This window comes from Neomonachus schauinslandi, chromosome 2 (genome assembly GCF_002201575.2).
Source record: "Neomonachus schauinslandi chromosome 2, ASM220157v2, whole genome shotgun sequence".
NCBI classification, from domain to species: domain Eukaryota; kingdom Metazoa; phylum Chordata; class Mammalia; order Carnivora; family Phocidae; genus Neomonachus; species Neomonachus schauinslandi.
This window is the reverse complement of record NC_058404.1, coordinates 186,323,461-186,350,789: the sequence shown is the minus strand read 5'-3', so window position 1 is coordinate 186,350,789 and position 27,329 is coordinate 186,323,461. Positions and strand designations below refer to the sequence as shown.

At 41.9% G+C, this 27,329-nt stretch overlaps 1 protein-coding gene across 1 annotated transcript in view; it reads right to left on the bottom strand.

Moving 5' to 3' along the window:
• Positions 1–19,709, bottom strand: part of KCNIP4 (potassium voltage-gated channel interacting protein 4) — a 1,107,243-nt gene extending 1,087,534 nt beyond the window's left edge. Inside the window, exon 1 of the mRNA XM_021679401.1 lies at positions 19,592–19,709. Coding sequence (XP_021535076.1) covers positions 19,592–19,652 — 61 coding nt within the window. The 5' untranslated portion in view covers positions 19,653–19,709. The remainder of the gene's footprint in view (positions 1–19,591) is intronic.
• Between the last annotated feature and the right edge of the window lie 7,620 nt (positions 19,710–27,329).

The following is a 27,329-nucleotide window of genomic DNA, read 5'->3' as shown; positions in this document are numbered from 1 at the left end:
AATTCATCACATCCAGCTATAAAAACTATCTTTAATAAAGAGTCCAAGTGACAGCTGGATGAATGCTTTCCAGAAACCTTAAGACTGATTTAAATCACAAAATACTCTGTAGTCAAAGAACAAGCCATTTTCCACCCAATGGTAAAGGAACATATAAATTAGGAAAAGAAGGATTTGGGAAAAAAAAAAATCAGTATTTCAGAAGCTAGATAGTGTTTTCTAGTTCTGGTCATTCATAAACCCAGAATTGATGAGAGTTTGAAGTGTATAACTCTTATAGAAATAGTAACTGTTTGGGATAATCTCCCCAATTAAGTTAAAAGTTATAAATCTATACTCTTCTGCTCAAATCCTTATCCCCATCCTCTTCTGAGAAATGACATTGGTTCACAGAACAGGATCAGGGTGAGCATGACATCTCCCCTAAAACCTAACCTGTTTGCTGCCTCATAAAAGAGGCTCACAACTTCTTCCCAATTCCACCCGTATATCTGCCTGCTTATTCATTTAGTCAATAAATATTTGGGCACTGAGAATACAGATATAAACAACAAACCACCCCTGGACCAGGACAACTCTGTCTCTTAGGGAAAACCCACATAGCAATAAAATATTGCACACAAAATATTCAGGACTTCAGAAGAGTGAACTGTATCACTGCAGCTAGACCTTCCAGACATAATATTAAGTGGAAAAAAAATCTTAAGAGACACCATTTGTATAAATTTTAAAACATACACATTACTATGGTCTGAAGTCTGTATCCCCCAAAATTCACATATTGAAATCCTAACCCCCAAAGGGGACAACGGTACTAGAAAGTGGGGCCTTGGAGAGGTGGTGAGGTCACGGTATGAATGCTCTTATAGGAGAGACCCCAGAGAGCTCTCTAGCCCCTTCCACCAAGGGAGCATACAACAAGAGTCCATGACCCAGGTTAGGGGCCCTCACCTAACCATGCCCTCATTCTGATCTTGGACTTCTAGCCTCCGGGAGTGTGAGCAATAAATTCCTGTTGTTTACGGGTGACCCAGCCTGAACGGACTATGAGCATGCATAAAGCCTATCACATACCAGTCACACGTACCTACATGTACAGACCAAAGGATGTTAAAATGAATTGAAAGGATACACGCCAAATTCGTGGTGGTGGTTGTTCACGGCAAGGGAGAGGAGGTAAGAAAGGGAACATGGAAGGTGGCAAAAGTGAGGACAACTGTATTGTTAACATTTTATTGCCTTTTTTTTTTAAGATTTTATTTATTTATTTGAGAGAGGGAGAATGAGAGAGAGCACATGAGAGGGGGGAGGGTCAGAGGGAGAAGCAGACTCCCTGCCGAGCAGGGAGCCCGATGCGGGACTCGATCCGGGAACTCCAGGATCATGACCTGAGCCGAAGGCAGTCGCTTAACCAACTGAGCCACCCAGGCGCCCAACATTTTATTGCTTTTATGGAAAGAAGGCTGGAAGCAAATAGTCTGTAAAATGCTTAACTATCAACTTCGGGTAGGAAATCCTCAGGAGATTATTATTTATAGTCTTCCGTAGTTTCAGAAGTGGGTGAAATTTAAATAGACAATTGCATTGCAGTACGGTAAGTGTCTTATATGGAATAAACCAGGTACAACGGTGATATAACAGAGAAAGGCTTCTCTCCATTGTGTTTTCAGACCATAGGTCTGCATTGCCCTGTCAAGGTCTGTGCCTAAAACGTGCACAAATGTCTCCTGCTGGACAAAATGAATCTGCCGGTACTTATCCCCTCCAGCAGCTACCCTATCCCCGCCGCCGTTTCCTTAACACCTCAACTTCTTACTAGAGCTGCTTACACCTGCTTCTCTTCATTCCCTCACTCACACCTCAACCCTTTGCCATCTGGCTTCAGCCCCGCTAAATTGCTCCCACCTCCTGATTGCCAAATCATTTCAGTTCCCATCTTACTTAACCATGCAAAGCACTTAAAATAATTGACCCACTACTGGAAGAGTCTCCTTCCCTTGGCATCCGCAGTACTACTCTTGGCAGTCATTCCTTCTGCCTTCCCATATGGGCCATCTCTGACCCCTTCGCTGGCGTCTTCCCCCTGGAGCAGCCAACTTAGCATTACCGTGCCCACTAGGATTCCATTCTGAGCTCTGTTCTCTCCCCTGTTCTCATGGCTTTACCTGCAATGCCCTGGCTTCTAAATCTGTGTTCTAGGCTCTCGTGAGATCTAGATGCATGCCCCCAGTAGCCAGCTAGTTTTTCCCACCTTCTTCACCAGCACTTTACCTTCAGTAAGTCCCAAAGCAGCCATATCCTGAAGAATTCTCACTGGAGGGTATAGCTAGAAACATGGACATTTTCTTAACCTCTACTTTTCCTGCCTTCATTGCAATGCTTAGTGACTTGTTGATTATAACTGCTCTATATCCCTTCAGCCTCACACCTCCTCTATACCTACCACACTGCTTTAATTCAGATCTCCCATTCCACATAGGCTGCACAGCTTTTCCAACTAGTCCCCTCGCCTTCTAAGGAACTACCTACATCATTTCTTTCTCAAACACAAATAATAGCCATTCCCTTGCTCCACATCCTTCAATAGCTCCCCATTGCCTGCAGGTTTGAATTTAAACTCCTCAATCATAAATGCCAGCATCTCAAACAATCTACCACCATCTACCCTCCCAGCCTCGCTTGTGGCTACATCTCCCCACACTGTCGATATTCAGGCCACGTGGATTTTCTCACTATTCCCTGAAAGTGGCTTGAATTTTCACATAAATCTGAGCCCTGGCACACGCTCTTCCTATGACCTCAGAATCCTCTTCTCTGTCACTGGATTAAACTCCAGCACACTTCAAGACCTCACTGAGATGCCATTTTCCTTAAGGGTTCCTTAATTTCTCTAGGCAGGTACTTATTCCTGTGCCTTCGCTCCCACTGAACTTTGTGCATGGCTCTCCTTTAGCACTGAAGTCACACTGGTCTGAGAATGATATACCCCTCTCTCCCAATGGACAGCAAAGGAGGAGGTAGATCTTTGTGATGGTTTCTTCATTCAACACATATTTGAGAGCCTTATGATTGGAAGGCTCTGCTCAAGGCATGGGGAATACACAGTGAACAAAACAGACAACATCTATATTCCTGGGATCTAAATTCCAGAGCACTCAACTGCGAGCCATCAATTTAAGGCGAGATTCAGAGATGTTTGTTTAAATCATCAGTAAGGCCATCATGAATTCAGAACGTTAACACCTATTACCATGGTGGCTTTTGTGTGTCATCTTAGCTCATCCCCTCAAATAGATCTCATCGTTCACTTCGTTGCAAGCATCGCAAGCACCAGGCAGACAAAAATGCACATACTATAGGTTCTTTAAATACTTAAGGCTCGGTCTTTTTCGATAAAACTATCCCTTCTCATGAAGGCCTGTAGGGACCTCTCCACAAGAGGGCAGGCAATCACACGTGACAGTCAGGTAGACAATGTCAACCCTAGTTCCCTGCGAACCAGCAGGCGTCAGACCCACACCGCATGGATTCATGAAATAGAACAACAGATGAGCTCTCTGTGGTTGAGGAAGAAAATGCCCGTATGTTAGGGCTGGTAACCTGTATTGCATATCTTTCTAAATTTATCAGGTGCTAGCGCATGTGGGTCTCATGTAAGTATTTGAGTATTTGTACACAGAGATGGAGGCTTCTCTGGAACTGGTACCTTTATGATGAATGAAACAGAAACTCAGAACGCAGAACGAGGGTGCCGGACACCCATCAAGACAGAGACTGAACAATGTAAAAAAGTTCTCAATGGGGATGGGGACAGAGGCCACTCGCCTAGAGCACTGAGGAAAGATGCATAGCTAATAACAGCATGGCAAGGTAGCAGCACCTAACACTTGATATTTCTGTAACTGAACACACAAATATATGGAAGTTAACTTTTTTTAAAGATTTTATTTATTTGTCAGAGAGAACGAGAGAGAGAGAGAATGAGAGAGAGAGACAAGCAGGGGGAGCAGCAGAGGCAGTGGGAGAAGTAGGCTCTTCACTGAGCAGGGAGCCCGATGCAGGACTCAATCCCAGGACCCTGGGATCATGACCTGAGCGGAAGGCAGATGCTAAACCGCCTGAGCCACCCAGGCGCCCTGGAAGTTAGCTATTGATAAAACTATCGCTGGTAGTTCCTCACCACTCTTTGCTTAACTGCTTTGTCCTAGGCTCTAAAATCTAGTATATTAGACTTTTCTCTTTATACTAGTCAAGGATAAACAGAAGTGTCCTGCACAAGAGGTCACTGGGATCAAACCTTTTGAGTTTCATATTACTTTCTAGCATGTTTATTATCTAAGAAAGGAGTTAAGCTTTACTAATAATTAGTACACATACTTCTAAACTACAGGTGTATAGCTTATGATTAAATCTATAAAAATGAAGGTACATGCTCAACATTTTTTTTTACAGATGGGGGCACAAGGCAAAAACACTTTGGAGACTGCCAAGTTCTAGATGCCAAAAGGTTAGCAAGGAGGTCTAAGTAACAGACCAAAGTCAGGTTTTGGAGGTTAGGCAATGCAGAGAAGAAAGGTAAATAGGAAAAAAAAAAAAAAAAAAAAGTAGATTAGAGGAGAAAATAATTCCAGATTCCACAGAAGTTGGCAGTACAAAGCCATGATCAATGGCTTGCTGGTCATTGGGATAACAGCCCTATGCTTTTTGCTGAGTGGAAGAACCAAGATGTGATGTGGCTATTTGGTTAACTTGTTCCCCTGCTTAAAACTTCCAATTACTTTGCACTGCCATAGGACCAAGTTCAAATCCTTAATAAAAGCCTTAAACTCTAAAACCATCTGGCCCTGTCTCCCTCTTCAGCATTATTTTCTGTCCTTTTTCTTATTTTCAGATTTTATTCAGGTCTTCAAGTCTGTTCTCGACTCCTGCTTCTGTCTCTGAGTGTCATGCAGATGTCAGCTTAATTTCTACTCTTTTAAGGAACTATTTTCTGACTCCTAAGACATATTCCATTTCCTTCCCATATGCTCCCGTAGCATCCTTTACTCATTGTTCTAATATTCTCAGCATGCTGCTAATGCATTGTTGAAGGTCCTTCTTCCTTGCTAGCCATCTGTGAGGACAGAGAAGGTATTTGTATCCCCCAAGCACCCAGAACAATGTTTGATTTCTAAGACATCCTAAATAACTGTGTTGATTGGAGTGAAGTTGAGTGAAATATGCCCTGAGATCCAGAGAGAAAGAATTTCTTTGAATTCCGCAAGTGCTTGCTTATTGCATTCCATGATGGAAGAGGTAGGAAGCTTACCTAATAGTTATAAAAATATTTGACTGTTTTATTTATAAATTTAAAGGCATTCCATTATCCATTGGTCAACAAATATTCAAGTGTCCCTATGGGTCCTGAAACTGTGCACAGTCTCCTTACTCTGGGTTGGCAGACACCAAGCAATTAATTAAAACTGCATTACGAAGGAACAGTATGAAAAGGATTCATGACTTATTCTGGCAGGAAGGAGGATGGCTGGAGCTCACCGCTTGCAGTACTGCGATATATTCTCAGTTGGTTAGTCTCAGCAAGATCGCCTGTGCCCTGCAGGGTGGGTTGGAGATGTGGATGCAGGATCAAGCAATGGAGGAAGGGTCGGAGGAGGGGGGAAGGCAGCTACACAAGTAGAATGTTCTGAATCAAAATCATGTCTTTGGAGGCAATCATAAACATTCTCCAACAAAGGCTCCCCTATGCACTGCACTTTCAAAGCCCGATCTTCCCCAGACCTTCACCTGGAGCTGGCTGGCCCACCTGAGTCACTTCCACCCAGCCCTTCCCTCAGGCTCAGGGAGGCCCTGCAGGTTACTTTCATTGACATTCAAACTCCTCAAGCACCAATGGTTCTTTTTCCCCAACCCACAAGGTGGGTTATCGAGGCTCCCTCTTCCATCTACCATCACTTGGACTGGGCACTGGCTTTGGATCTTTACCTTGGATGTGATCTAGAAATCCACAGGGAGATTTTTCAGGTCATCTGCCCTTTACCCTATTTACCACCCAACTGGATACGAGGCACACTCTCTGCTGAGCTGAGCCCAGCCCTCCCAGAACCAGATCAGGTCAATCCAGAGCGCCCTGCCCAGGCAAGAGAAAGAAAACAGTACAGGCTGTGTATTAATTAACACCGGATGGTTAATATCTCCACTATCCTAATCACTAGCTGTAGGACTTTGGACAAGTTGCTTAACCCCTCTGAGCCTGAATTTACTTATCAACAAAAAGGGTATTTAAAACTATCCAGTATCTCTCTTACCAAGATATCCCTCCAGTATCCCCAAGTAAGTGGAACTTTTGACCCTACACACAAACACAGACACACAATTTCCTTCTTCTGTCTTCTGGATAATAACTTCCCAGCGGCATAAGCAAAGGCCTTTCCTCAGTTGCCAAAATTGGAGTGTTGAGCCTGATTAAGAGCTGCTTTTCCTTAGTCTCCCACCTAACTTCATGCCCACAGTCAATCAGTTACAAAAACCATCCATAATGCCGCAGGAATCTGCCAAATCATTTTCTCCACCACCACCATGCCCCCCTACAAAATTGGCCAACCCTGCTACAGTCTGGACAAATGCAATGTCTCCTCAACTGACCTTTCCACCTGAACACTCCCCCTTCCTTAATCTTTCCCGTAGAGCAGGATAAGACAAATCCTCCAAAGCTGTCACTTTTATTACGCCACCATCTTTCTGGGAAATCTTGAATTCTTGCTCACTGAATCAAATCCATATTTCTGAGACTCTCCCCAATCTCATTTCTCAGCCTCGACACTTCTCGGGACAACCATCTCTTCCAGGCAAACTGTGGACCCCACAGATCCCTTCCTGCCACCTACTAAATGGTCCCTTACAACCTCTCTAAGCCCCACTGGTCACTCAATGCCCAGGTCACAGCCCAGCCCCTCCATAGCGTCTTCTCCAGCACGTCACCCCAGCGTGGCCTCCCTCCCTCCTGCGTCAGAGAACAAGATTACGCCTTCCAGAGAGTAAGTGCCCCTTCTTCAGAACTCCCTCCCTCCAGAACCACCCATGTGCTCCCAATCTCACCACTCTCCTGACTTCCCATCCTTAGGATTAAAAGAACTTTTTCTCAAGTCAAAATAATTATGTAAATGACCCCAACCCACAGGCTCTATTTGTCAGGCACTGCACTGAGCCCTTTACAGACATTAGTTCAGTTACTTCTCAGTACAATCTGTCAAAATGAGTCCTCTTCATTGATTTGCCATTCAACACACATTTCACTGAATTCTAACAGGGAAAAATACTAAAAAATAAATATACACAAAATATAGGTACATATATAAGTATCATAGTATATATAAATGATATTCTAGTACAGTAGTACATAATTTTTTCTTTGAAGGATTACATAAAACCTATGAAAGTAAAATAAGGCAAGGGAATAGGGAGACACACGTGTGTTGTTACAGCAGACGAAGTCATCAGAGAAGTAGTATTTTAATGGTGATCTGAACAAGTGAGGAAGCAAGCCAGTGGAATATATGGGGCAAGAATATTCCAGGTACACGTAAAGAAACTAGGTTACAGAGAGGCCATGTGACTTCCTAAGGTTACACAGGAAAAGACATAGTGCCTGATCCAGACTCTTGTTCTGAGACCCCATTCTTCATGCCCCATTAATGCTCTGCAGCAGTTCACTCCATTCACTTGCTGTGGCTTTTTGAAATTCTTGTATTCCACATGAGTCGGCAAGCATGTGCTATGTATGCACCAGGAAATGACCTCCATGACATCTTCCTCTCCAATTTCTTCTCCAACTATGACATGTTTCCTTGGTTTTATATCCATCGCTCACCTTTCCTCTTCATGGTACTAATCCTAGACTCTGCCCCTTATTCAGTGTCATGTGTTTAATTACCTTTGCTCTCTGCAGCTGGCTCCTGCATTTGAGTCCCCAGCTTAGTTTGCTGGCCAGCTTCTCGGGGGTAGGGCCATGCCTCATTCATCTCTCTATTCCTGATACCAGTCACCACACTAGATGCTCAATAAATGTGTGCTTCCCTGAAATCAATTAAACTTGAACTCCACGATCCAACTGCCTTTGGGACAGTTGACCTGGATTCTTTCCCAGTCGAAATCAATATTTCTAAAAAGGAGCGTGTTATCATCCCTCCAAAGCCTGAAAACCTGTTTTCCTCCTATGTTCCTTGCTTCTCATCATGGCACCACGAGGTCCCCATCACCAATCTCCCCATCTTTCTCCTTCCCATTCCTCCCACCCTTCCCATTCCTACTGCCTTTACCCTTGTGCAAACGTTGTCTCTTGCCTAGACTAATGCAACCACCTCCTAATGACATCCTTATCGACGACGCATCCTACACAGCTATGTAAAATTAATGTTCCTCATTCTGTCACTCCTCACTAAATTCAACTGGCTCCCCACTGCCTGCAGAACCCAATCTCACTCTCACGTTCCAGGCCCAGATAGCCCAGTAACTACGCCGTCTCCATTCTGAAGGAGGAAGGTCTCCTTAAAGAAGGCCTTAAATGTCAGAGTCCCAAAATGGATCTCACTTCCTTTCAACTAAACTTCCCTTATATTTCCCATCCTAGTAAATATATGCTGCCCATCAGTGACCCAACCCAGAAATCTAGATTTCCCAGGCTCCTTCTTCTCCCCCAACCCCAATTACCACCTGGCATCAATCCCTGCTGGTCTTGTCCTCTATCTCACATGCACCCTCTACTCTCCGCCATATCACTGATGTTTACTATGTTCCTCAATACACCTTACCTGCAGCCCCACCTCAGCCGTGGTACCCCCGCCTGCTATTTCACGCCCCTCTGGCCATCTGCCAATCACTGCAGTTATCTTTCCAACAGGCAAATGTGATCACACTGTGCTCTTGACTGGAATTTATCAGTGGTCCCCACTGCCTTCTTGTCCTGACGCTGGGTCCTTCTCCAGGCCCCATTTCACTGCTCCCTTCTACTCCCCGGCTTCACTGCAACACACAGAACTTCTCACTGTTCCTTGACTGTACCATATGTTCTCTTAGGACCAGCCATAGACTCACAGCTCTCCCCACCTCAAACATCCATCACCCCACCTGCAGCCTGGCCTGGGAGAACTCCTTCACATCCTCCAGTCCCATCCGGTCTAGGGAGCATCTTTTGACCCTATTCAGCCTGCATGAGTGATTCATGTCTGTGTTGCCAAAGCACTCCATGCTGGACACTGTCATAGGACTTTCTATGTGCTAATCACCATCTTCCATGTCAAGCTCTTTAACTAGACTCAGGGCTCCCCATGGGATAGTTTCATCTCTGTATTCTAGTACTTTGAACAACACTTGACAAATAACAGATGTTAACATGTTTCTAGAACTTAGAACAATGCTTGACAAATAATAGATGTCTAGTATATGTTTTACAGAAGAATAAGTTGGCTCACATTTGAAGAATCCCCTACTGACATGGGGAGTAGTAATATTATCTAGTCTATAGGTTAATGCTGTTTTTCTGTGTAATGTTTGTTTTGTATTTTATGTGACTCTGTGAAACCAGTTTCACTTAATAACAAATCATGTGGTTATGTAAGGTCCACTCTGTGCTCCTTCAGCTTATTATTTCATAGTAGACCAGGACCTGCCAATATCCTCCCTCAAGGACATACGCTCGGGTCCTGTGAAGGTATTTAGCAAGTGCGTTTGAAAATAAGGTAAGCTAACATGCTCTACCTAATCAATACACAATTCAGATCAAGTAGAATTCTGGGATGGAGAAGGAAGACCGGATTTAAAAGCTTAATTCCTAGACCTTAAACAGCTAATATTACCTTCTTCTATTCGGAGATACTTACCAGCAGTGTCCCTCCTACAATAGGTAACTGATAAACATGTTTTAAGTGGATGACTGTTGAACAACATCCTCAAAACTATTTATAAAACCATCAAAACAAATTGCATTAAGTCCAAAGTTATAACTGTCACTGCTTGAGATCTGAAATTCTATTCTAATGATATTTATGAAAATCTCATGCTCAGGGATCCAAAGATAAATGTAACTGTTTTAAATTGCCATGTTTCTAACAAATTATGTCTATGGTTCAATCTTCCCAGTTCAGTGTTTGTAGATTTTGCACTGTCAGTATGTATCCTGCGAGCTGAACAATTCTGAAAGTTATTTTAATGACTAATTTTCATTTGAAATCTACATCCCCCACTCTGACTAGGAAGGCTTATAGGGTTCAGCTGCAAATCCGGTACTTAAATCACATCAGAAGTGCTGGTGTTTATTAGTTCCTAGCCTTGCAGTTTAGATGTTTTGCCTTTTTAAAAACTACCTTACAATGCCTCCAACAAAAATGGAGTTTATTCTATAAACACACAGCAGGATAAGTCCCTCACTCCCTTCCCTGCGTACGGCTGTATTCCATGGTCTTCGGCTTTCTTTTTCCATGTTTCTCAATGCCTGCTTCTGAACGCTCATTGTTTTATACTTGTCCCCCCAAGGTTTCTCTCCCCGCCACCTTCAAATTAATATAATGCACCTGTCTTTCAGAGCCTGCACCAACCCTCTGATCACAGCTTCAGCAGGAAACATGGATGAAACCGGACCTTGAAAGGAGAGGGAATAGAGAACAGATTGTGATAATACTGTGCATCTCAGTAGGAAGAGACTTGGCTTCCAATGAAAGGGAGTTTGGGGAAATAGCACGGAAAGCGTGATTTAAGAATTCTTGGGGAGAATGCGAGAGAAAGGTTTGGCAGAATCAGATTTTCACAAATGCTCACAATACTAACTCAGGTATAATATTCTTATGGTCAATGGTTGACTGGACAAAACTAAATTTAAAAATTAGAGTGATAGTCTACTTAATTTTTAAAATTCTACACTAATTTAAAATGCCTCCGCCTTGACCAGACCATTATTTAAACTGGCAGTAAGCGAGCAGGGAATGTTCAATTACTTTATGATTATCTTTAAACAGAAGTTATTACTCATTCTGTACTCTCCAAGCTTCAAAATCATATTTGTTTTATGATTTAAAAAAGTGCACTTTTTCAGACTCCCAGCATAATAGCTCTTAAAAATCTTTAAAAGGGCTTAGATAACATCAGGTCTTTAAGTGGCCAACAGATAAACCCATATTACAGATGGAAAGATAGAAGACAGGAAGAAACTGGGCAAGAGAACAAATACAGGATTGTGAGCACAGTTCTTTTAATAGCTCTATTCTGTAAGACCCCAGAGAAAGAAAGGTCAAGTTCAATAGCACCGTTTGCTTTCACTGCATTCACGTGGAAGGGCATGTCACCTATGCCAAATAGACATAATCTCATTTTTCAGCATCCATCTCATTTCATCCTTGCCTCTGTTACAGCGATGAATATTTTAAAATACACATGTTTAGTAACCTTTCTCCCCTACTCAGCTACACACACCTGGTACATACTCAGTAAATCTCTCTCGAATAAACAGTAACCTTTCTGAAGGCCAACTCCACGTATCACTGATCCCAGCACCAAGGAGTTTCTTTGCAAATATTTGCTGAATTAAACTCATGTCATCATTACAGAATCCATTCCTATAATCTAGGAGTGGCTATGATTACCACCATTTTACGAATAGAGAAAGAGGAACAGTGACCTTCTACTCACTGGCTATTTCACGTGTTCTTACCTTTCTAAGCTAAATTAAAATTTCTCTCAATTAAACCCCTCTCCAAAATAAACTTGCCCTCAGGACTGGATTTGCAGGGTCATTTCTGAAATGCCTGTTCATTCTGTATTATTGTTTCATTTTGTTTCAAATCCCCTGCAGAAACAAGAAGAAGATTGGAGAATCCCCTCCCGCAGGGTCGAGATGGGCTAGAGTACAAGAGTTTATTTCCACCTTTACGTTTGACCATCATAGAAGATACTTCAATTCCTGCAACATTTCTCTGCAGCAAGTACCATATACAAAGCATGGATACACGGTTTGGGCAAGACCATTTCTTTTTTTTTTTTTAAGATTTTATTCATTTATTTGACAGAGACACAGTGAGAGAGGGAACACAAGCAGGGGGAGCAGGAGAGGGAGAAGCAGGCTCCCCACAGAGCAGGGAGCCCAATGCGGGGCTCAATCCCAGGACCCTGGGACCATGACCCGAGCCGAAGGCAGATGCTTAAAGACTGAGCCACCCAGGCGCCCCAAGACCATTTTTTTTTGTAAGTAGTTTCTCATGCTAGTCTAATGGAAATTCATTAAATTACAAAAAGATACAACCCAAAATAAAGCTGCTAGCAGAACAGCCATCCTGAGATGTAGATCTGTTTAATAGTTACATGTGCTCTTTTCACCCAATTTTATTATGAAACTCACAAAGGCATTTGGAAGTCATGTGTCCTCTTATTAAAAATTAATAATCATCATACTGGGGGACAGCCCTGGGGACACCTCAGCATCTGTAACACAATGCGCAGGCCATATTACAACGAAGAAATGAGAGAGAGTGCATCATCATATAGACTGTGGTAGTTACTGTATCAAAGCTGATTCTGATTCCCATTTGGGTTGCAGATACTGTCATTTCGTAAATAAGCTGCTTCACTCAAAAGAGTCTTCAAAATATTAAGGAGTGTTGACGTCTAGAGATGAAAGTCTGTTTTCCTCCAAAACCTTTTTAAAGACCGATAAAAAAAAATGCCAGTTCTAATTCCCTAAAGACTTTTTATTCACTGCTCATGAGCAGATTCTGCCTAAGTTACATGAAGGGACCTTTCCCTAAGCCAATCCTAACTCCAGCTAACCAAAAAGTTAGACTGTTGTCATGAAATGGGTTGATTGCTTGTTTTTACCTAAATAAGTAATCAGGGTGGAATACGTAGGGGAGAGAAGTTTCTAAAAGGTCAATTATATATCCAAAGGGTATTTAAATATATCCGAAAGGGCATTTCCAATGGGAGAGCCATTCAACCACACCGGCTGTGTTTGTTCAGAAGGAAAAAAATCAGCCCATAATATGGGCATCGAGGCCAAGTGCTCAATAGGGCAAATTCTATATTTGTATCTCTGTTCGAATTATTCCTTAAATTGTCCGAGTGTGTGGAGAACTTTTGTGTTTCAACACTGCAAGCCTCTCCTTTTTCGGAGTTCCTAATCCATGTGCACATGTACACATCTAGAGCGGCCTATGACACACTCACTGAGCAGTGAGAGGGATACAGCCACAGAGGTGAGAGGAAAAGAGCTGAACCCCATCTTCTTCTTAGCACAAGCTGTCACAAGATCCAGCCCCCTCCCACCTCCCTCCCAATGCAGCCTGATGTTCTCTGTGAATTCTGATATGAAAGAAATGGATATGTACACAATGAGTGATGTTTCCGGTTTCTTTTTTCCATTCCTTTCCACAGTCACTGCTATAATTATAGAAAAGATTTACCATCTGATAAGGATAATGACGAAGAGGCTAATAATGATGGTAGATGGTGGTATAGCCATTCAGGCTCTGGGCCACTCTCTGTAACATGAAATTCAGACTATAGACAATCACAATCCTGATTCAGAGGGAATACTTAACTAATCTTTCCACTCTTATCTGTAGGGGAATCAAAAGAGGTCATAGTCACTCACTGGGGGCCCCTCAGACTACAGATCCCAGAGGTGTTGGGTCTGGAAGATATTAAGGATGAAGGAGAGTCGTAGCAACAGCATCCAAAGACAACCCTGACTATTGCTCTAAATACATAGAAAACACCGGGTACTTACTAAACCCTTCTTCGGAAACAATATAAACTCTCGTGGCAATGCATTATGGATGCAAGAGCATGTACAGCGGAGACGCACTATTTTGATGTTGTATTACTATCCATATAGACCTGGCCCACTGAATGGAAAACACAGGGAACCAAAAAGGAATGTCACTTCCAGTAGATGGCTTAACAAGCAGTCGAATGTGAATTATAATTTGGGGTCTTTAATGGATCTACCACTGGGCAACACAGTTTAAATTCAATGAACTATGCCTTCAGCAGGTTTTCTTTTGTGAATCATTGTGCCAATACTTACTAGGGGTATGAAAATGGGTAATTCGTGTATGAGCCTCACCATCAAGGAGTTACCATTTAACAGCTGCAAACGAGACAAACATGCATAGCTTATTCTGTCTTGTCATTCAGAGATACGCAAAATAAAAGAAAAATGACCTAAGAAAATTCAAAGCAGAATTCTTTGGGGAAGAGGCAGGGAGAAATCAGTAAGACTGCACAAGAAAGACACTGCATTTGCAAAGAGTCTTGAAGGAGGCATTCAATGTGAAACCATTAACAATGTTCAGTGGACAATGTGGGGGCAGAAAGTTCATTCTAAGCAGTAGGTACACCTTGAGATGTGTCCGATTTAGCAGGTCAAAGTGCAGACCTATAAGTCATGGAAGATAATGTTGGGATGGAAGACTGTCAACACACTGTGGGAGGCCTGACTATCAAGCTAAGGGAACAGCATTTTTAGTTCTATAAGTAATGGGAAGACATTAAAAGATTTTGCACAGGTGAACGATCGGACTCAAATCAGTTTTTAGTGAATTTGATTGGTTTTGAGTGGGGAGGCACTTGGCACAGACAGGAGGCAACCATCGTGGTATGGGAAATGACAAGAACATGACCTTGGGTGTACGATGAGAACATAAAGCCAGGATAGAATCAATAAGGCTTGGGGACTGATTCCACAGGGAAGGAGAGGCAATGATTAAGGTGGGAAGTATCACAGATGAGTAAACACTTCTGTGGGGTTTTTTTTAACTGTAGTTCTCAAAAAACAATGCTACCATTAGCAAAATTTGGAAAATAAATAGTTCTTTGAAGAGAGGACAGGTCTTTTCTAACATACTGACTTCAAAGTGCTAGTAAAAATTGCTGAGATGTCTGCTCAGCAGCACGTGGAAATGGACTGGAAAGGGTTCAGGCCAGAGCTATAGAGTAAGGAGACTTCTGGATCAAAGATGCACCAAGACCACAGTCTGATTCAAGAGAGAATGTAGATGGAGAAGACAATTAAGACAGAAGTGTGTGAAAAGTTGTACAAAAAGGACAAAGAAAGAAATAAGGATCAGAAAAAAGAGATCTGAGAGAATTAGAAGTAAAATAACGCAGTCACAGAATCCAAGGGAGACTTCATTCAACAAATTATCTGTTGTTGAGCAAATGTACCATATGAGGGTTTGTGTGAGATGCTGGGGATACAGGGTGGGCAGAACACAATGGCTCTGCTCCCATGAGTTCATAATTTTCTAGGGAGTGTTAATAAACAACACGAAGCATCACAGTGAGCTTGGGATGAGGTAAATTAAGAAAAGACCATTAGGACCTTTAACCAAATGAACAGTCTTAAAAAATAAAGAGGTGATTCAATGCCCAAGGATGAATAAATTTATAATGACAGGTGTACTTATAGAAACTTAAACCACTTTTAAGAATGGCAAGGGCCCATGAAAGAAAATATACACTCATCCTCCCATCCTTCTTCCCTCCCCACCCCGTTCTGTCTCTCTCACATACACACACTTTAATCTGCTTGAAATAAGAAGGGAGGCTATTAAGTAAACAAGCACACTCTGCTATGAAATTTTGAAAAGCAATATTATCCACATGTTCTAGAAAACCCATGAGGACAAGGAAAACCAAAGGACAAAAAAAAAAAAATAAGGACCATATACTTTATCTTCAAAAGATTCAACCACTATTTGGTCTACGATTCTGCAGAAATCTTGCACATACATTTTATATTACATGGTTTATTAATTTCCAAACCATCCACAGCTTTATTTTATGAAACTCTGCATAAGCATTGGCCAGAAAAAAAAAAAGTGCAGCAAAAGGAGGGGAGGGGTTGTTGAATTTTAACACTTGGTCATATCATTTTCTTAGTACCTTCTTACATTTAACAATATGAAGAAAACAGAAGAATGCCCATGTGATAAAAAGTTTTTCCTGGGTTACTCAGAATACACAATCTTTTCACTATTACCCATATGGAATCACTAATTTGGGTTTGGCTTATCCTTAATAACACAAAACTTCAGCCAGAGCCATCATACATCTATCAACAATACAAAATCGCAGAGATTTTTCACTCCAGTATTGCTGGTTTGCAAACTCCGGACCTTCCCCGGGTGAAATCTGAAACTGACCCCCATACAGAGAGGACAAGGAGACCAAAGAAAGGGGCAGACCACTCCAGACTGGTAAGTGGCAGATGCAATAAGCAAGGGAACTTATATGGGAGGCTTGTCCTGGGAGCTGGAGTCAAGTAGATTTCCACCCCCTCCCGCCAGAAACTTACAAGTTCATATAGAGTCCTTATGCGACGGCTCAGTCACGTATACCATCCAGATAGCCTCAGCAACACCTTTCTCTCTCAAGGCTATGTCCTTGAAAACAGTTCCTGCTATGGTGGGCAGAACATACATTCCAAGGGCAAGGGAGCAGGTGAGGAGCTTCCAATTGCCCTGGTCCAGCTGCTGGACCCGACAGTAGTCACGTCCTCTGGATGACCTCTTCTAACAGTGATTAAAACATCCATGCATTTCCCTCCCCACTTTTAGCTGTAGACTACATCACATAACATATGCCATCCCTAAGTTAGATGGCACAAATTGAGGACACTGATGAATAATCTTACAGGGTTTTTTTTTTTTTCTTTTTTAACTCCGACCTTATTTCTGATTCTCTTTCAAATATACTGCTGAATTATCATCTCCCTCTGTCTCTCCACTGGTAGCAGGATTATGTTTGATTTCATAGCCAGGGAGCAAAATAATAGGAATAGACGATTTCGTGAAAAATATATTCTGGGCAGGCTTTTGATTTAATGTGGAAGCTCTGACAGGGAGGCTAAAAGTGAGCACCACAATTTGTAAGAAACCTTTTCTATTTGTACTTATTTACAAGGTGTCCGTTTTCTGTACTCTAGCATTAACACTGTTTCAACTACAGTGACTTAGAAGTGATGTTCATCAGTTAGCATACTAAATACATTACCCGCTGAAAGAGATCAGGGAAAACTTTTTTAGCTATATTATAAAGTTTCAGTAACCCAATTCAACCCTGCTCCCATCTTTCCTACATTTCCCTCCTATTTTTCCTTTCGTGTGGTTTTCTCCTTCGTCTCTCAGCAAACCACTTTTCATAGCATTCTGGCTCTAAAATCAGGTCATAAAATGTACACGCAAGTGCACACACACACATACTTTTCTCTAATTCCTGATTTCCCTCTCATCTTCATTCATTCTTCTCAGTCCAATCCTCCAGTTAAATTTTGTTTCAAAAAAAAAATTCTGATTAAATCATTTTTTAAACCTCCATCCAAGAGGCATATATATTCAAGGGAAAACCATCATGGTCATATTGGAAGTTATGTAAATGTCTCACTTGTTTGAAAGAAAACATGAAATCAGGAGCTATTGTTTTAAAAACAAGAACTGAAGGTAGAGTTCAAACCTTTAAAAATGACAATCCTTCCTTATCCGAAGATTAATGAAGACCACCCTATATCTGAGCACAAATAACCAAAGTACTTAAGCATATATTTGGTGGAAATAATATAGACTATGTATTCAGGGGATCATTCTCAAATAATATTAACCTTGAAACAGTAACAAGAACAAAAAGATGCTCTAAGCTCCTTTGTCTTTATTCTTCTCATATGACAATTAACTCTAAAAACATGCAAACACAATTCAAGAAACAGGTGTCAAATCAATTGACGCCAGAAAACTCTTCACTTTTGGTCTCACCTTAACCAAGATATAAATCGACATCTTTCTATTCTCCAAAGGAACAATGAACACATGCTGATTTTAAAAGTGGTACTAAAAGTGTTCTTTTAAATGTATCATATTCCCCAGATGTGATTTCATCTTTGTTTCCATTTTATCTAACAAATAGAGATTATGGCCACCTGTGGCACTGTGAATAGGCTGGACAGGCTGATTCAATCCCCATCTGGCCAATTAAAGACTAGGCCCAGCCAAAAAGCTGTTATCAGTGAGTAGTGGAACAATGAAAGCCACCCCTTCCCCCAGACTTTCTTACTGATCTATCTTCAAGTTCCAACCACTGTCTCGTGCATGGTGCAGTTCCTAAAAGGACAGCTAGCTCTCTACCTTATTCTTAGCCAAAGATACAGCAAAGACAGAGACCCTATAAACTTAATGATTTACTTAGCCCTCTACACTTAAAATGCCATTCTGGAAAAAATCCAATTTCTTAACGATTTTCAGTATTCCTCATAAAATATATCCTAGACATACTTGGTTCATAATGAGTGAACTATTGCCGTAAGTGAAACCAGAACTAAACATCAGTACAGGTCAAAACTGGTACTTTAGAGGTAATGGTCATATTCTTTTTTTTCCCAGCCTGTAAAAGGCCAAGACTTTTCTCTTTAAAATGTCACGGTCAAATAAGACTAGTGTCCTCCCAGTTACAATGACCTTAACTACTAGAGGGAAGACAAGAAAGGAAAAATGTCCATATCTCAATGTCCAAATTAGTGTTAGACTCAAGTTGTCCAAAGTGACTCCATTTCCCTGGATATAAACAGGTAGAATATGGAAGTACCTCTTTCCCAGCAACTCAAGTCCAAGTGTATAATCCTACAAATCCAAACTATGCTAGAGCCATATTTACGACCCCTCATCTTATATAACCAGGGAAATGTCCAGCTCTTGATTAGCCTCATGTGTCCTGCAACCCCCTTCATTATGTTTATGGCTCCTCTAAAGATCTTACACATGGGAGCCACCTAAAAACAAACCTATTCAACCGAAGGTGCTGGGGGGGGGAGGGGTGAGGAGGAGGTGGGGCGTGATGTCTCATTCCCTGTTTCACTATGGATCCCACTAAACTCATCAGAACATGTCCTTCCCTTGCTTTCGCAGAATACAGGATACTCTGAAAGCCAAACACCTTGTACAAGAGGGCCAGGTACCTTTCCAAGGTTGTACTGTATATAAATTATTTCCAAGTGTCACTGAAGACCATTTTCTCTGAACACACTAAACTGAAGCTGGCAATAAAACAAGACGCACGCTCCTGCTGAACAATCTGACCCGAGAAACATTCCCGCCTGTATGTTACCAGGGAACCAAAATAGAGTTTTAATGAAGAAATGTTTGGGACCATAATGAAAAAGTGGAGGGAGAGGTTCAACACTATTTCAGTTCTTTTATCCCCAGGTGTTAGGCGAAGGAAATGTGTGGTCTGCAGTCATCTGGCAGATGCATAAACAACATGGGAAATTTTCAGAGAAGGCAAAAGTAGGCACAGGATCGGATCGCAGGGGACCCCGCCACCAGCGAGTTTCACACACACTTCAAACAGCTCTTCTTCCCGACCTGGACCTTGCGTGCACCCCCCCTTCTTGGCACCCCCATTCCTGCCGCTCCCACCCCCCTTCCAGTCCCGCCTGGGTGGCCGTCTCTCATGCAGCAAAGGCAACAAGCGTCCCCAGCCGAGGAAAGGGTCCCCGTCTCAGCTCGCGAAGGAAGGAGGGGGAAGAGGGGCGCCCGCTCGCATGCTTAATGCATCCTACCGCCTGTGGAGCTCGCCTCCTCCAGCTGAGCCGAGATGCTTTCCACCCTCCTCACATTCATCTTCGCGGACGCAGGGAGCAGGAGCGAGACTCGAGAGTCGGCGGCCCAGAGGCGTGTGTTGACGGGTCTGGCACCGGAGCTCACTCGCCGCTCGGCCCGGGGCGTCCGCGGCGCTGGGAGCACGAGGCGGCGGCGGCGGGCAGGGCGCGCAGAGCGAGCTGCAGGTGCGGCGGAGGCCGGCGGGGGGCGCCGGGGGCGCTGCGCGGCACTGGGCGGCGGGGGCGCGCGGGCGGCCTGGAAGCGGGCGCCGTGCACTGCACGCCCGAGAGCGCCGCGCCCCCTCCTCTCGCGCGTTCTGGCGCCGCCCCTGCCACCTGCTGCCAAGTCACCACCGCCCGGGGGGCTGGCTCGGTGGCTCCTGTGACCGAGCGGCCAGACCTGAAAGCGACCAGAGGGGACGACGGGTTATGAGCGGCTCCTCGGTAACCCCTTCTTGCTGTGCGGCGCCCGGCCGGGAAAGCGCAGGTGGATTCCGCAGGGTCTCAACTCGGACAGCTAGACTGGAGATGGTGCACAAAGTTGGGCCGAGTCCGAAGGACACCAGCAGAGAAGCGCAAGGAGATGCCCTTCTCCGGAACCAGGCAGAGAGCCAGGAACTTCTAGAACTCCGAGACAGGAAACTTTCCCAGCTGAAGCTAGAACCAGTCATGCGACTTGGCTACGTGTTGAGCAACGCGGCTCTGCACACCAAGGTGTGCGGGGACAAGGCCTAGATGAAGAACGCAACCTTGGATGGGGGGGTTGGGGATGCAGGAGATTGGGAGGCGTTTCGGACAAGCGTCCATAGGAAGGTTTCATTGGAGGACTCCCTGGCAGCAGTACCGGAGGTATCCCTCACCACCCCCATGGTCATCTGCCCTCTTAAGCACACCAAGGCTGGGAATGTTTGGGAAGATAAAGACAAACCAATAAACCACTTGTGGCCATGGTTACTACTTGAAAATAAATAAATAAATAAAATGCTCATTACTGTGTTGCCAAGAGTCAAGTGCATGAAGTCTCTTTTGAGAAGAAAGGTCAAGTCGACCAGTTCTCTGAGCAAAACGAATTCAAATTTCCTTTGGGTTGAAGCCATTTCTAAATGTTTGCAAAAGCATCCACTTTCCCTGTAGACACACCCCGCCCCCCACATACACACACTGTCTCCAGCTGAAATCCTGCCCTTTACTCCAAGGTCTCGACTGACATTTTCTTGCCCTACCCCTTCCCCCAATCCCAGGAGTGACTCACTTGGGGTCTTGTGAAGCCTCTCACTTCTCTTTTGGTTCATAGTTAAGGGGATTGATGCTAACACCACCAATGCTTGGGGTCAAATCCTAGTTCTACTCATTTTGTGACTTGGTGCAAATTATTTACATCAGCTGTAACAATAGGATAATGATGGTACCTATTTTACTGGTTTGTTGTGAAGAGTTAAGGTAACTGATAGATGTAAAGGGCTTAGGGCTGTGCCTGGCACGCAAGAATCTCTAATTCTATGGCAACTCTTTCCAGAAAACACTCTCACAACTTGTACTGTTAGATGATCACTAACACCTACTCAGCTCTACATTCCATCATTTTCCATCATATGACATCTAACGCGACCTTTGTGTATTGATTAGAGTCCAGAAGCCTGGGTGAGAATCCCAGTCCCAACTGTTACGAGCTGTGTGTCCAAGAGCTAATAACCTCCCTTTCTCATCTCTACAATGTCAAAAATAATGTCTACTTCAGTTAACTGTTGGAATTGATTAAATGAAGCAACATATGTAAAGTGCTTAGAATGGCTCCTGGCACATAAGAAAAACTCAGTAAGAGCTACCATCATTATTATCAACATCATGAGAGTTAGTACCATTGTTATATTTAGTTAGGATGACTCAAAGAAGAAAAGGCATCACTGCACTTTCTTCAACAGGTCTACCAAACCTTCCTCCACAGTGTGGGAAGCAATATACAACCCTTCCATCTACAAAATACACAGAACACTTTGTGGGGCCAACTCTCTTCTCAAGTCTTGTCAATTGAGCATCTGTCTGTTTTGATCCTACAAAGTGTCTATCCCTGGATTGTTTGTAAAGAAGGCAACAAAATCAGGTAAAGTGGGCACTGCACTCAATAAGTTTACAATATATTGTTTCCAGAATATTCCTGTGGGATCTTGGCTACCACGAAATTCATTTCCAGAACCACTTTACACAAATCCTCCATCATGGCCAGATATCACAGGGAAAGCCATCTTTTTGTTGCCACTCTTACTGTCTTCTCTGATATTTGGGACTAAAGGGCCAGGGTGACTGCCTGGCTTGCATTATTTCCTTACCGGCACTGCGGATGTCTCGCGCAGTGATAGAGAAGGGATTCCCAAGCCATACCATGTCCTGCCATCCCATTGCTCCTCCTTAGAAGCTATGACAATCCTAGCCCCTACCCCAGCCCAGCCCCCGAGACGTATGCACAAACATTCCCACATTTCCTATAACTAACTTCAGGCTACTCTTCATGTAACATGGATACATACCGTTCCCTCAAGGAACAATGTTTTAAAAAATGCAGAGAATAGTAAACTCATTATTTGTTAGCCTTTAAACTCAGATTTTATAAACATCATTTCATTTAATCTCTGCAAAACCCTACAAAGTAAGCACTATGATTATTCCTATTTAACTAGTGAAGAAATTATGACTCAGAGAGGTGAGCTGGTTTGCCAATTTAACACCAACAGCAATCATGATCTCTGGGATTTGAACCCACCAGTCCGACTCAAGAGCCCTCAGACTTAATTACTACACCGTACCACCACCAAAAAACTAGGATTTGAATGCTCTGGGCTCTGACATTTCCCAGCTCTGTGTCCTTCAGAAAATCACTGATGATTTCTAAGCTTCAGTTCCTCATCTGTTAAAAGTGGAATTTCTGCTTCACAAGGTCATTGTCAGGATCAAGTCAGGTAATGAAAGTGAAAGCTATATATAAAACTTGAAATGTTGTGGAAGCATCTAGGATTACTTTTATTATTGTCCTGATCTTTCATTGACTATGTCATTGCCTGGTCTTTTTTGAAAGCCCCTTCTTTCAGCACGATTCCTTCTTGTGTACCAGGACTCAAACAATAACAATAATAGCAAAACTTCTCGTATCTAATATTTATTGAAGTGCTTACGATGCATGTTCTGTGTTAAAAATTCGACATCATTATACCACTTAATACTCGAAAGGATTACTGCATGGAGCTATTTTTGCCCTGATTTTAAAATAAGACTCAGAGAGGTAAGTAGCCCAAGATCAGCCAGCTATGAAGAGGTGCTGCTGAGATGTGAAGCCACATCCATCGGATGGTAAGACTGGAGCTTTCAGTTTCTACCTGATGGTTCTCAAACCTTATATACATAAGAATCACCTAAAGGGTTGGTTTGGAAGCATCTGTGCTCCAGCCTCCACAATGGATTCACTGAGTTTGGGAAAGAAGTCTTGAAATCTAATTTTTGTTTAATTAATAGACTGTAGTTTACAGCAGTTTTAGGTTTACAGAGGTCCCCTATACCCTTTTTCTACTCCCTCTCCCTGCCCAGCTTCTCCTATTTTAATATCTTACTTTATCTTTAATATCTTTATATTACTTTATAAAATATTTATATATTACTATATAATATCTTACTTTATCTTTAATATCTTTATATTACTTTATAAAGTATTTATATATATTACTGTATAATATCTTGACCTTACTTTATAAAGATATTATCTTCAATATCTAGTCAAAGGTGGTACATTTGTTACAATTGATGGACCAATGTCGTATTATTATCAACTAAAGTCCATAATTTAGATAGGACTGGTGGCCTTATAAGAAGACAGATTACTCAGAGGAAAGGCCATGTGAGGACAAAGCAACCATTCACAAGTCAGTAAGAGAGAGCCCTCATCAGAAATCAAATCCTGCTGGAAACCTGATCTTGAACTTGCCAGTCTCCAGAACTGTGAGAATATAAATTTCCATTTTTTTAAGCCACACAATCTGTGTTATTTAGTTATGGCAGCCTGAGCCGACTAACACACATCTGAAGACCATACTCTGAGAAATCATCACCCTACAACAGAAGTGTGTGGTCTGCCATCCAGCAACATCTGTGTCATCTGCGACATCATCAGAAATTTAGAAATTCAGCCCTGCCCCAGACCTCCTGAATCAGTATCCTCATTTTAAAACATCCTCAAGTGGTTCCAGGTATGCAGATTAAAATGTGAGATGTTCTCCTCAGTAAGACACTGTTGTAGTTTACTTGGGCTCCTTGGAGGCAATCAGCGCTCATTGGGCATGAGAGGAGGCTAGTGTTTCTTTGGAGCTAGTGTATCTATTGGAGCAAGTTGAATGAAACCGTACAAAAATGACTTTATTGTAACTAAAGAAATGTGTTTCTAGAGAGTTCTTATTAATCAAAAGTTGGGCAGAGCCAAAAACTAAATTTCATTCTAAATCATGTTTCTTCAAACTTGAGGCTAGTGTTATAGTCACAACCAATTCAATTCACTGCATCCCCCACCCCCACCAGGGTTTTTATTATATATTTTATTATAAAAATAGCTCCATGCAGTAATTCTTCCGAGTATTAAGTGGTATGATGATGTCGAATTTTTAACACAGAACATACATCGTAAGCACTTCAATAAATATTAGATACGAGAAGTTTTGCTGTTATTGTTACTGTTTGTATATCTTTATTTGTTATTTGTATTGTATATCTTTATAAAGATAATATCTTTATAAAGTAAGGTCAAGATATTATATAGTAATATAAAGATATTAAAGATACAGTAAGATATTATATGGTAATATATAAATATTTTATAAAGTAATATAAAGATATTAAAGATAAAGTAAGATATTAAAATGGTGAAACAACCCTGTTTCACTTTTTGCCAGTCCCTACTCAAATGGATAGAATTGTTTATTGCCTAGTAAGCTTTCAGCAGCAAATATCCTCAACCTTGATCATCTCACTACACCTGCAAATTTCTTTGCAATTCTTGATCTCTCCGTATTATAATAATCAAGGAAAATAACCTCCTTTGAGATCTTCACATTTGAAGGAATATTAAAATGCCGTGATAAGACAAAAACGATGTAAACGTTTTAGGGCAGGAAGGTTCATTCTGACATTCCTGTAGAATTTCTATATTCACTAGCTGATTTGGTCTTTTACCACTCTGAAAAGTAGGCAAGTCAGATTTCATTATCCCCATTTTGCAGATGAAGAAACTAAAGCCAATGGCAAGTAAGAGACTTACTTGAATTTTTACCAGGAGCATGGGATGCAGCCAGGACACAAACTTGCATCATTTGACATTTTTAGCCTTGGTGCTCTAAGTCCTGCCAAGTTTATATAAGCTGGATTACTGCCAAACGAACTGCAGATTTGCCTTGCAACTTCATCATGCAAGGTAAGTTCATAATATAAATGTAAAGTTGTTATATCGTTTAGCCGCATTTCCCCAGACTTGTGGACTTCAGGAAATCCACTGGCTCCATTCTCTATGTGGCAGCAGACATGATTAGAGGATTTGCTTCAGAACAGATTTAGCTTAACCAGAGGGCTCTGCAGCAACTTACAGTATCACTCATGAAATCAATGCTGAAAAGGTCTTACCTACATTCCATATCTCTAGGTTCCATATTTGAACGGTATGTTCTAATGGGTGAGAGGTTTGTTAAATTCCAAGCCACTTTATACCTTGTATCCTTGTATTTTCTTTAATTGCTCACCCCTACTGCATTTAGACTAAAAATACCTCCTTGGGGAGTAAGAATCTGCCAGTGTATCTATTGGAGCAAGTTGAATGAAACTGTCCAAAAATGACTTTATTGTAACTAAAGAAATGTGTTTCTAGAGAGTTCTTTTTTTTTTAAAGATTTTATTTATTTTATTTGAGAGAGAGAGAATGAGAGACAGAGAGCATGAGAGGGAGGAGGGTCAGAGGGAGAAGCAGACTCCCTGCCGAGCAGGGAGCCCGATGCGGGACTCGATCCTGGGACTCCAGGATCATGACCTGAGCCGAAGGCAGTCGCTTAACCAACTGAGCCACCCAGGCGCCCTCTAGAGAGTTCTTTTTAATCAAAAGTTGGGCAGAGCCGAAGAAAACTAAATTTCATTCTAAATCATGTTTCTTCAAATATTTGATTCAAATAGATGAAGTTCATTTTAAGAAACAGGATAAATTTGCATTTCTTTGTTTATATGTGCATATACAAAATACTATGTTACATCGCTGATTAAGGAAGTTATTTAACTTAGTATATTTAAGATTTTTCAATAAATTAACATTGGGGGAAATATGTTCAATTCTTTTTGTTTTAAAATGTGTTTACAAAATTAAAGTTCTTTATATAAATTAGAAAGGTTGTAGGGAAAACAAGAAGCATTGTTTCTTCAGATTAAAGTTAAAAAAAAAATATTGCCACAGTTCTGAGCCTGGATAATTCAAAACTAGGTTGACAATCTGTCAGAACTGAATGTTGAAACTGCCACATGCACACTTGTCAAAAGAGATGAAGCATTTGATGTTCAAGTTCAGGTGTTAGTTAACCTGTCAACAAATGGACAAAAGAGAGGAAAAAAGACAAACCTTTAAAGTCTCAGCTTTTGGGTCTTCCTAAGTCCAGACTCTTTCAGATGGGCAACGATAACAAGTGGTATCAAAGAAAGAAATTCCAACTATGTTGGAATGGTGAGTGCCTATAGAACATGCATTTGCAGATTTGGAGAGAGGTTGGGGAAATGCAACGAGGGGTACATCCTTAGACAGGGAATTAGGCTCAGTTATCGATGAAAATTCAGAGTATGGGTGGCGGATATGCGGGTAAAGACAGAAGATCATGTGGTGGCTAGACTATCGGATAACAAAGTTATCTGACGTGACAAGTCATTTTTATTTCCCTTATTGATTTTTGGCAAGTATGTAAATTTTATCCACAGTGATTAGAACACCTATCAAAATATTCTCTTCCATTCATTCATGTGTAACTAAAGTCTGATGAAACAGAACTCATTAATTATTTGAAAGATTTTTTTTTTTCCCCTCTTAGGAAAGGAATACATGGATAAGTCAGACAACATGACACATCAGTAGCAACAGGATTATACTGGGAAAATGTTGGTAGTACATTAACTTTGATATTATCAAATCCAAAGCTCTTGGTAGATAAAAGTCTGGCATAATAAAATAATATAGAGTGGTCAGACTGATGGAGATGCACAAGTGAATGGGTGCATTTCATGATCTCTGAACCTTGATTTCTTCATGTATAAGCAGGACCTGTGCTTATCAATCAAATCTCAAGAATGTATATTCGTCATTCAGCATGTATGAAGCCAGGCACTGTGTGAGATACAGAGGAGACAATGAAGGAAAGCCAGAATTCCTGCCTTCAAGGAGCTAGCAGTCTAGGGGTGGATCCATACGGGCTAGTGAGTGACTGTGGCCAGAAGGATAGATGCTTATATATCACTGACTCTGCACTTTGTACATTAGTAGTAACTTATCCAGTCCTCATAGCCCCATAAGAGCATCTATGTTAGTTTTGCCATAAAAAATCCTACCCCCAAACTTAGCAGCTCACCGTAACAATCATTTGGTGAGCCACAGTTCTGTGGTCTGCTAACTTAGGGAGTGTGCAGGTGGGCATACCCATGCATC